This window comes from Dermacentor variabilis, chromosome 1 (genome assembly GCF_050947875.1).
Source record: "Dermacentor variabilis isolate Ectoservices chromosome 1, ASM5094787v1, whole genome shotgun sequence".
NCBI lineage: Eukaryota > Metazoa > Arthropoda > Arachnida > Ixodida > Ixodidae > Dermacentor > Dermacentor variabilis.
The window spans coordinates 121,817,419-121,829,210 of NC_134568.1; the positions used below are offsets into that span (position 1 = coordinate 121,817,419).

At 41.7% G+C, this 11,792-nt stretch overlaps 1 protein-coding gene across 5 annotated transcripts in view; it reads left to right on the forward strand.

Annotated features, from left to right (window-relative positions):
- The window catches only part of LOC142583952 (uncharacterized), a 40,229-nt gene that overhangs the window by 7,376 nt on the left and 21,061 nt on the right, over positions 1-11,792 (forward strand). For 3 of the 5 annotated variants that reach the window (XM_075694252.1, XM_075694253.1, XM_075694254.1), the window contains exons 5-8: positions 2,370-2,547; positions 3,435-3,598; positions 3,687-3,748; positions 8,950-9,045. In XM_075694252.1, coding sequence (XP_075550367.1) covers positions 2,370-2,547; positions 3,435-3,598; positions 3,687-3,748; positions 8,950-9,045 — 500 coding nt within the window. The remainder of the gene's footprint in view (positions 1-2,369; positions 2,548-3,434; positions 3,599-3,686; positions 3,749-8,949; positions 9,046-11,792) is intronic. The other 2 variants (XM_075694255.1, XM_075694256.1) reach the window with 1 other exon arrangement.

Consider the following 11,792-nt stretch of genomic DNA (forward strand, 5'->3'; position numbering starts at 1 on the left):
GTGGATCACAACAGTACAACGTCACTTCTGAAGTAATACTTTAAGGAGTCCTGCAACATGCTTTGAACATTATATAAAATAAACCTGCTTAGTCTCGAGACAATACTTTCATAAACGTCTGTTCTCGCGCACACAGAGCCTTAAGTTTCATTTGAAAGACTTCTTGCTAATTTTTTCCAATAGCTGAATTCTCCACCGTTTTTCATGTACATTTCTATGCAATTTTCAATATGGTGCAAATTGGTCAGGTTTCTCTAGGCGACCTGACTGAAGCAGTTCCTCCAGCAGAAGCAAAAGTAGAGAAATCTTTGCTTTTGCTTCTGCCAGAAAAGTGGCCAAGAAGCAGGTAAATGGCCATCTGATGATGTACTGAAATGTTGCATCGTTAAAGAAGCCCTGTAACGCTTCTGGACATCTTCAAATAAACCTGCTCATTCGTTACATAATGCTAGCATGAACACGAGACAAACATTATTCCTCTACACGTAGCAGGGAGCGTACATCACTCTGAAGTTTGCTGGCCCTTGCCTGCAGGTTATTGAATAGCCCCAACTTTTCGTGTGGCTCCTGCACATCGACAGTACACAACAGCTGTTGGCCAGAAAAGTCTGGTTCTTTTAGTGGTCACAGACAGTTGGTGTGAACTCATCAGCAGCGGGAAAAGCAAGCAAAATGGCACAGAAAGCAAACGCTGCCGAGCAGAAACATAGCTAAGCTACAGTATGCCTCATCACAGCTGGCTTGAATGTGGACCTTGAGAACTTGCATTTGAGCATGCCTGTGCTTTCATGAAAAGCATGTAGCATTGTGAAAGTCGCAAAGAATGCTAAAACACAGCACTGTGGAAAAGATCCTTGCCCATCACTGATACTTAGCCTCAGAATTGCAAATGCGAAAAACACTCTTCAAAGGACTTAGTATTTCTTTATGGTCAGGAGGGTATAGTGAGGTTATTCTACCTCTCAACAAACGTGCTCCCACACGTACACTTATTATTAGCATGAGCTCCCTTGCCTGTTTTGCTTCAGCAAACTGTGGTTGTCTTAATAACACTGTATGGCTTTCATTAGACAGTGCCAGTGAAAGAGAACAGTGAAACTAGGCTTGTGGTCATCATCATCATCAGCCTATTTTATGTCCACTGTAGGATGAAGGCCTCTTCCTGCGATCGCTAATTACCCCTGTCCTGCGCCAACCAATTCCAACTAGCGCCCGCGAATTTCCTAATTTCGACGCCCCACCTAGTCTTCTGCCATCCACGACTGCGCTTCCCTTGACACCAATTCTGTAACCCTAATGGTCCACCGGTTATCTAACCTGCACGTTTCATGACCTGCCCAGCTTTATCTTTTTTCTCTTAATGTCAATTAGAATCTAGGCTATACCCGTTTGCTCTCTGATCCAAACCGCTCTCTTTCTGTATCTTAACGTTACGCCTAGCATTCTTCATTCCATCGCTCTTTGCGCGGTCCTTAACTTGTTCTCATACTTCTTTGTCAATCTCCAAGTTTCTGCCCCATATAGCAGCACAGAAGTGGGCTTCTTCTGCACAAGTACAAACAAAAATTGTAACACAGTGAAGAGATGCTGGCTAGAGCATTGCCTTTGCTAGCAGATTCTCATTGCTTCCATCAAGCTAGAAAAAGAAAAAATGAAAACTTCGAAGAAAACTTATGTAGCTGTTACTAACTGCATTGACACAAAATACTGTTGAAAAGTCTGTGAAGGAGATTTCTAAAGAGGTGCTCCATTAAGGTAAAGGCAGTTTGTAACTTCATTGGAAAATATTATTGCAAGTCAATCAATCTTCAATGTTTCTTACTGATATATATATATATATATATAACTTCTTTTTTCTAATTTAGCCTATTTTTATACAGGTAGGACTCCAGAACCCTTTCAATAGTTGAAGCAGGAGTCTGTTAACATATAGGACTATCAAGGAACTGAAAAGGAGTAAATATAGATATTACAATAATTTTTTTAGCATAGAATAGATTAGAAACCTGTGGAAAAAGAAATTATTCACTAATGTAGGAGTTATTTTTGCAAGATAAAGAGGTGAAAGTCAACAAGCTGCTTATACAGATGAAATTATGTGGATGATTTGTACCATAGCCTTTCTGCAGTAGTTAGCAAATGCAATAATTCATAATGTCTCCATTTACATTATGTACTAACTTAGATTTTCTTTATGTTATGATGGTCTGCTCTAATGGGTTGATTTGTCTTAACTGAGTTGACTTTTGAGGCAAACTATTATAGCAAAGTTTAGTTCCTCAAATAACCATAGCCTTACTTTACTAGCCCACCTGAAGTTCTGTTTTGTTTAGTTTTGTTTTGTTTGTTTCTCCTTTGTTTCTGTTCAGTTTGCAAAGCCTGGAGCTTCCGGTGGCCAAATTTCATGCACCAGATGAAAGTTGCTGCAACTGCAGCTCGGAGTTGCAGCTTTATCACTTGAATTTTGAAGAACTGTCTGCATCAGATGATGATCTTTTGTCCTTGTCTGGCTTGAGTGACAATGATGAAAGCATCATTATTAAGAAGGTATAGCAAAATCTTTAAATTGTCAGTTTTGTTGCTTAACTTCTGCCTACTTACAAGCTTAACTAGCTTGTTAATGCATAACGCTTGTAATTCTTCATTTCGCTTTCTAAGCAACTGGCAAGCTCACTTATTTAACCAGTAAACTCTCTGGAACTAGCAGTGGATAGAATGACCAAGTACTGTATAAGTTAACATCCACTTTACCCACTCGTACATCACTATTGCATGATGCATTCTGAGTGGCATAGAAAATAAGCAGTACAGAGTGGAAGGTAAAAGAACAAACAGTTAACCACACCTGGCACACATGGGCTTGATCAGACTGCTGAGTAGGTGTTCATCACAAGATGAAAGCCCACTTGATTAGAAGTACTATTGGCATCGGAAGAAACGCAAACAGTGGAGTGTGTGGCCATAGCTTAACTGAAAGTATGGCATGCACCATCAGCCAGTCATCATCAAGGATAGGCCTGCACATCCAATGTACCCACAGGGTGCGAGGATGCTTGCCACACAGTGATAGTTCTGCTTCTGGTTACTTCGATTTTCATTTGTCACTTTCAAATCAAAGAAAACAGAAGCAAAACTATCATAGTAGGGTGTGCGTCCTCACACCCTGCAGGCAAACTGGATGTGCACGGCTGTCCTTGATAATAACTGGCCGACAGTACACACTGTACCTTCAATTATGCTTTGGCCACACATTTCACTCTTCATGTTCCAGTTGACACCAATGGTTCATATTAATATGTCATATGGGCTAGAAGGTCATCTGAGCAACAGTTGCTTAGTAACTCGGTGCTGCAATTTTGAAACTACAAGGTTGCGCGAGATATCTTCCATTGACTGACCTAGTGTCTGCAATGAATTTGCATTTTACCTTACAGCTGGCCTTTCACCAAGAGGATGCCTTGGAACTGGAAGAAGAGGCCAAAGCACAGCCAGACACTGTCGAGGCACCTCCACTTTCTGTAGGCCAAAGGGTTGTCATGCGATCAAACCTTGCCAAGGAGGACAACTGGACAGGCGCAGATCACAATGCTTGGGCACTGTGCGTTGGTTGTTTCTGAAGCTGTATCCAAAAGTTTGTGTGGTTGAGAGGATAAAAAATTGCTTATTCTTTTCTAATATTACTGCAGTGCGGGGGAGGAGGAAATCCTGAATACTGCAAAGCTGCGGTGTCAAGGACACCTACCCAACTGTGAGTGGCACAGTGTATACCATTCTTACATAGCAAGGGGCTTCCATCATGTTCTTTGCTGCACTTGAGTGCCGGTCTAATACTCAAAGAACTATAGCTTCATTTGCAATGTTTAGTATTCGGCCAGTGTACATCTTGCGCGAGTAAAAAGTTTTCCTTATGATCATGATCGGTGTTACATACATGAGCAACTACTTTCTCATTAACTTAGCATTGTTATTCCTGTTGCTATGCATAACTCTGGGAATACAGTAATGCTCAGTGCACCTTCTTGTAATTGGTGCTTTTACTACAATGATGTGGTCAAAGCTGCGCAGGTTTTGCCTTGCTTCCTTGTTTTACCTGTGACAGAGAAGTAGTGGTGGTACAGTCGACTCCCATTAATTCGCCCCTTGCGGGGCCTCAAGGTTTGGCCGAATTATCTGAAAGGTCGAATTCACAAATGGCTGCAACTGAATGAACGAATTCAAATCTTTTTGATTTGTTGATGTAGTCTGTAATCTCCTTTTGCTTCTTGATTGATACAACCAGCATGAAGCAACGAGGGCCATTATGTTTAAACGCTGCCTCAGTGGAACACGACATGGAAACAAGTGGGAAAAAATGGCTTCACAAGCAGAAGGAGTGTTGGCCACTAAAAGATAAATGTAAAACAATTTCATACCTGTAACAGTAGTGCCATCTGCTTAATCTTTTGTGTTCTCAGTCTTTTGGTAACCGCTGTGCACATGAGGGGGTGCCAGTGGAGGTTGAATTAACCAATGTGGCATGCTGTTGCATTTGAATAAATGAGTTTTCTTTCCATAGCAATGTATGGCTTCTCACTGGGACTTTCCAGTGTGTTTGGATTAAGCAAAAAGTCAAATTAACTGAGGTCGAACTAGCAGGAATCCACTGTAATACCACACCAGTTCATCACCACTGCTACAATTAAATTTTTTTTAGCCAAAGTAGTGCCAATGCCAAACCAAGCACATATTTCTATAAACCACACAGAACTGCATGCAGCCTTTATGCATGTTACTGTCAAAAGCTTAAGCATCGTGTAGTGTAAATTGTGTACACATGAAAAAGTTTCATGAGTACTTTGCAAGCCGGAGGTCAACGTATGAGGCCAAGTTGAGAAAAACATACTTGGGGAAGAGGAAGAATACAGATTATTAATATGTATTATAGAGCAAATTTTTTAAGCAAATCAGTCTTATAAGATATGTAAAGTTGTTTTTGTATTTTTCTAAGTGTCAGAAATTTGGGTCTCATGCTTGCATGCTTTAATTTATCTCATGGCAACAAGACAATTTTTGACAGTCATCTAGGTAAAGCTTTAATCTGTGCAGTGAACCAAAACTAATGTGATGTGAATAATTTTGAGAGAGTGATGATGAAATATCTAAAGAAAGAACATGTGCTTCTGATGGATATGCCTTGCTATAAAATGGAGTCATATCAAAGTTTTTTTGTTTTTTTTTGTGTGTGTGTGTTTGTGTGTATGTGTGTGTGTGTGGTTCATTGCACAGCCAGCCATGTAGGAAATAAGTGTACAAAGTTTCATTTAGAATCCTCCTTTAAATTGAGAGTTACGCTCACCTGCATCTCGCACCTTTAGTGCTCACAAAAGATATTTAGATGTAAAAAATATTTCCCAGATTCATAGCACACCTTCTCTGAACTCCCTTTTTTTTTTTTGTCTGGTTTTGCCCATGTAGCACATCATCTTCCTTTTTGTAGCTTGTTTTGCAGCACCAGTACTCGTAAAGGGAGGCCTTTGCATTGAGTATCCAGTCATTTACAAAACATGTTTCAATTCTGTAAAGGCCAGGTTCTATTCTAACTTGTTTCAGCAAATCAAGTGTGCCTTTCTTATCATTGCTGAAATGCCACTAGAGCATCACATACAGCAAACTGGAGTCGGAAGGCTGACATAAAGGTCTTTGGTTGCCCCTTGCAAATTTGTACCATTGAAGCACTCGAGGCACCACAACATTCTTCAAGACTTTGAACAAAAAAAAATAATTTGTGTTTTCAACTTGGCCTCAATTTCATAGCCGTTTAGACACTCATATCCTGTGAGCACCAGCACTATGATCACACAGGTGGCATTTCTAGACTAGCTTCAGTTTTGAAAGCTATGGTGTGTAGCATGCCACCTTGCTGGTTCCTGCTACACGGCGGTGGTCGCCACCCAGTCTGCCCAAGTCATAACAGCCGAGCTGATGCAGCAACAGTGATTTGACATGAGTCATTGTTGCTGTTACCATCTAATTTCGTGAAAAGTGCCGTTCTGTTGCGCATGTTCTTTGAATTGTGGACATTGTATCGTTGCTAAAGGAAATAGGCAGTCATGACGGCAAGAGGCTGTGGCAAGAGGCAAGAGGCTGTGCCGCACTAAGAACCATGGGCGGTTTATTTCCAGCCTTTTTAAAGGAAGCGATACGAAAGAAGGGAAATGGAGTAAGAGAAGGAAAGACTAGGTATGACGTTTACAGTGACACTGATAAACTGCAATCTGATACATCTTCTCTTCCTGGTACAAAAAAAAACAAATCTAGGAAACTTTTTAAAAATTAAATTATGGGGTTTAACGTGCCAAAAGCACTTTCTGATTATGAGGCACGCCGTAGTGAAGGACTCCGGAAATTTCGACTGCCTGGGGTTCTTTAACGTGCACCTAAATCTAAGTACACGGGTGTTTTCGCATTTCGCCCCCATCGAAATGTGGCCGCCGCGGCCGGGATTCGATCCCTCGATCTCATGCTCAGCAGCCCAACACCATAGCCACTGAGCAACCACGGCGGGTCTAGGAAACTTGGCGAAAGTTGCTATCATAATGCAACCGTAGAGGTTCCGTACGTTGCCTGGTTGACTTTCGTAGACCGGACAAGTTTACACCTGCATGATCTGAATCATGCATTACATTCGTGGGATCCATCACGCTGTGTCTGGCTCCATGTAGTTGTTCCTGAGGGCTGAAGTCATCATTTCCTGGTGTGTGCAGCAGGTGTTGCCTGTTTCGCCTCAGCATCCGCTGGTCCTCGGTCTTCACCATGTACGACCTTGGAGCTGCTTTCTTGCTTACTGTCGCTGCGCGTGACCAGTCTCCACTTGTCCTTCGCAGACTGGTGATGCTTTGCTACTGGGACCCCTGGATCCTCGTTGTACCTGGGCAGAGTAGTGCGAAGGTGCCGGCCTTGCATCAGTTCACCCGGAGAGCGGCCGTCATCTAGGGCAGAAGAACGATAGGCTAAAAAACGCATCCAAAAGTCATCGTGGGAGCCATTAGTCTTCTTTAGGATGCGCTTAAATATCGGAACCCCCTACTCTGCCAGTCCATTTGACTGCGGAAATTCCAGACTTGACGTAATGTGCTGAAAGTCATATTTGTGCGCAAACAGACGGAACTCTTGCGATCTAAACTGGGGCCCGTTGTCAGTGCATACTTGAACCGGTATGCCGTACCGTGAAAAATAGCCAATACTTTGGCTATGACTTCTTTTGCTGTTGTATCCCTTAGCTTCTCCACGTCGGGGAAATTAGAGTGGGCATCGTACACTATGACATAATAAGCTCCCCCAAACTGGAAAAGATAGTTCCCCACATGGTGCCATGGCCTGTCCGCGGTGGGCTGCATGAGAAGGGGCTCACTCTGCTGATTGTATGCATACTTTTGGCAAGTTACGGCATCCCCGAACGAACGCATCAATAGAACCGGTAAGGCCAGGCCAGAATACCAATCCCCGTGCTTTGGCTTTACATTTATTCAGTCCGAGGTGTCCTTCGTGAATTCGTTGAAGAATTTCTGCTCTCATAGTTTTGGGTATGCCCACTTTGCAGCCCTTCAGTAATATTCCTTCTACAACAGTTAGTTCCCCAGCAAATGGCTTGAGTTCACCATCGACATAGGAAGCTCCCCCAAACTGGAAGCTCCCCAAACTGATACAGACGTGTTGCATTGCTTTGTGAGCAACTGCAAAAGCAGTTGCAATTTAAAGAGATCTGTTGTTGAGAAAAGAAATTTTCTGTCTAGCGATTCTGCTAGCCTGGAATAGCAGTGTGCCATTGCCCAAATCAATGGGTAGCTTTGAAACTGTTGTGCTATGTACTATTACATTTGCCATTCTTTTTTTTTTGTTCTCTCTCTCTCTCTCTCTCTCTCTCGCTCTCATTTGCTCATTGTCATTTGCTTCAAAGGCAGATGTGGAAGAGAATGTTTTATGCTAGTCAAGCTTTGTGGTAGACAAATTTGCAAGAACACAACTGACTCTTCATGTTTAGTAGGCATTAGGTCTGCAGTGTTGGTTGTTGGCAGCGATTCGTCATGCACAGTGTTAAAAAGCTTCACCCGAAGCTGTTAAAGCATACTATAAGGAGAAGGGTGCCAAATTTCATGCACCTTGTCAACATAACAGCTTCAGCTATTTCAAAGAATGTAATATTTCTGTGCACAGCTTTTAAAAAGGCACTAGACAGAGTGGAATTCAAAGACTCCTACACAGTTTGTCCAGTTTTACATCAGGTGCTGAATTGTTTAGAGGAACAAGAAATTTATTTCTCCATGAAATACTCTGAATCTCTGACCCAAAAACCGCGAAAAAGTTGCTGTCACCAAATAAGGGCAGCTTGTGGTATTTAGTACTTTTCGTTCCATTTGCAGCAAAATTTGGCTGTATGCAATGTCTTTTTCATTGTGTATGCTTTGTAATAAATGCCCTTGCTGTGAAGATGCAAGCTCTGCTCTCTTCTACCACATGCACAGAAGTTCATGTAAAGAACACAGTAGTGATGCAAGTGCTGAATGTCGAGATGCAAGTCAGTATCTATATGAGTTCACAATTGTAATTATACACATGTTCTTCATTGGCAACTTTACTACTGCAGTGCAGTCAAACACCAAATTCAGCTGCAGAAGCATCACAAACTTGCTACATGTTCACAAACGGGAGTGTGATGTGAGTAATTGTTTATTTTTGTTAACTCTTTACCTTATCTCAGCTGTTGTGTTAAGGCTGTTCAATGTTGATAATGAATGCTGTTCACATAGCGCACAGAATTAATTTCCCCACTTGTTTGTTATTGTGTGTGTTTTGTATCTGTGTTGTATGTATGCTTCTATTGGTGTTCTGTGCCTATCCTTTGCTTGGAGGCTATCATTATTTATCCTAAAGTGCCCAGAGTGTAGCTGACTGCCACAAACTGTGTTGCAGGCCCCCAATTTCAAACAAAGGCATGGGACAAGGAGCGAGAGCGACTGAACAGCAGCCCCCACTCTTCACTTGACTTGGAGTGGGAGAATGAAGTTGGTAAGGCAAGACCTGCAAGATTTCACTCGCATGTTTCATTTCTTAGCACGCGTCATCCATTTCTGGCCCATAAGCCATTAAACACTACATATCATCGTCATGTTTTATTTCTTGGGGATCATATAACAGCACTTCAATCCTCTATTGAGCATTACAGTTAGAAACCAGCTTTTTAAACATACATGTTGTCACATTGTGGTGGTAGTGAAGAATCAAGCACTGCAAAGTGGAATAATGGTACATTGTATTGTGAGAACTTTTGCACAGAAAAACAAGCAACGCTTCAATCAAGAGTGGCAAGCTAAGTTGTTGCTCATTGAATCTGATCTCATGGGTGAAGTCCATATGCTTTTTATACGTGTCTTGTCGTACATTCCAGAGTAATCACCAATGCTTGCATGCATTTGCGAGTGTACACATGTGAGGAAAAGTATACAGACAAGAGGCTTGCCAAAAAAACTGAGTTTCTTCAAGGTTCAGATGCACAAACTGAATATGATGAGTGCATTGGAAAGTTTGCAATGTGAAGCTTGGACTGCAGTCCTCAATTTCAAGTTACATCCATGGCAAAGAGGAAAATTGGATTTATTACGAAACCCCCTGTTCTGTATACCCTCACTCCAGGGAGTACAACACTTAACTATGTGCACTGTTTAGATGTCTCTTTTTCTATGGAGCTGGCGACAACATTCATGAAATTTTGGGTACAGTGTGGTTGCGTCTTGCACTGAGTGATAACTGAATAACAGTGGTAATCCAGTGAAAATGAACACCAACATAATGCAAAATAATTATGTTTTACAGTATACAGTTGAAACTTGATTTAACGAAGTGATGACCACGCTCCAATTATTTCGTTAAATTGGGAAATGTGTAAAATCGAGAAAGGAATTTTTCGGTTCTTCAGAATCTAAAATTGTAACATAGTGACACGCAAAATCTAGTGCGGCATTGTTTTTGCTGCTAATCCAGCCATCTGTTGCATAAACCATGAAATTACAAAAGCAACCACCTCCGCCTCTACAGAGGTGGTGTTTAGTCTGCAGCTCCTTGCATGGGCGCGACCTGCAGCCTCGTCAAAATAAAGCCAGGGCCACGACTAGGGTGCCTAAATGTTTTAATGCGTTAGCTTTAGAGCACACTCCCGTAGAAAAACCCGTCTGTGTCAAAATTAGAAAGAAATCACAGCTTTTTTTACTTACTCATTTATTTCAGGAAAGACTTTGTTAAGTTCAGTTCGGCCAAGTTAGTTTCATTAATTCAAGTTGATGACAACATTGAACCCTATGGGCACCTGCCGGGGAATGGAAATTTCTTCGTTAGATTGAGAACTTCGTAAAATCAGGTGTCATTAGATTGAGATTTCACTGTAGTAGGCTCGTCCACACTTGTAAAAATACATCTACCTGTAAAAATACATACCGAGTTCCTTTTTCATTTTTTTTTAATGGAAACAAATTTTAAAAAGGGATTTAGCTGATGCAAGGATGCTTTCTTCACTACTCGTCCTTTCAACATGGCAGACACTAGATGGGCAGGTAGCAATCACCACAAATATGTTTGTGCATTTGGTAACAAAGTAGTGATTGGTCAATTAATTTTGTAATTGCTTGTTATAAGGCCCATGTTGCTATGGCAGCAGTGCAGCAAGTCACGACAGGAGGCTAGAGCAGTTTATTCAATTTTAAAAGTGCCATCGGTTTTTGAAATAATTATTGACGACAAATTCTGCTTTTTCTCCTGTGGTGCCAAAAGAGGGCACACGAAGGGTACAGGAGGGAAAGGGAAAAAAAAAGAAGAACAGAGGTGACACTTGTTCACACACTGTTACACTATAGGTTGGATTTCGTTTCTAATGTAGAGCGCTACATAATAAACTGTGTGTTGCAAGTGTCTCTTCAGGTTGTACTGAAAGGGTGCATAACTAGCCTACGACCTTCCTGCACAGGCCAGCATTGTATTTTAGAGTAATAATGATGCTGAGCAAGCATTGGAAGCACAGATGTCAGCAAGTGCCAGGCATGCACTTGCATGCGTTGGTTTTTTAATGCGAGAGCATTTGTTTGGACCCTACTCTACTTTGTTCTGTCTATCAGGCCTAGATACTGACCGCATCAAAATAATTGTAAAAATATAGCCCCCAGGTGGGATCGGGCCCGCAGCATGAGTTGAGTACCTATCTTTGGCACTGAGGCAACAGTTGAGAAAGGACACGGAGTACATACAGCAGCAGAGTGGAAGAGCACTGCCGCCATTGTGCTGTCACAATATCAGTGCACATGCGCAGCTTGTGCTTGGTGGGTTAAAAGGTCTCCTGCGACGCTCAGTGCATTTGGCTGTAAATGCGATAAAGCTAAACGGACGCACCATCACATTCCACTCAATCGGCTGCAATGGAATTTGAATAAGATATGTGTATTATGCAAATAGAGTTCTTGCACAACTTGGACAATCTACATAGATGGGTTCTGCTGGAATTTTTTCTTTGTTGTTGTTGCAGTATCTTTAAAAAAAAATGTTCAAGTATTGATAATTGCACTTCACAGCATATATGTACATGGACACCACCTTCTAGCGGTGCACTTGAAGGAATTTGTATGCGCTTTTTGTGGAGCATCACATCGAGGAAGGTAACATTTTCTTCGCATGCGTTTTTCAGAGAGAACTGGTGGGAGCTTTGTGAATCTGATGGTGATTTTGGTTCTGAGGAGCCATACATTTCTGCCTTCAGATGGCTAGCAAACATC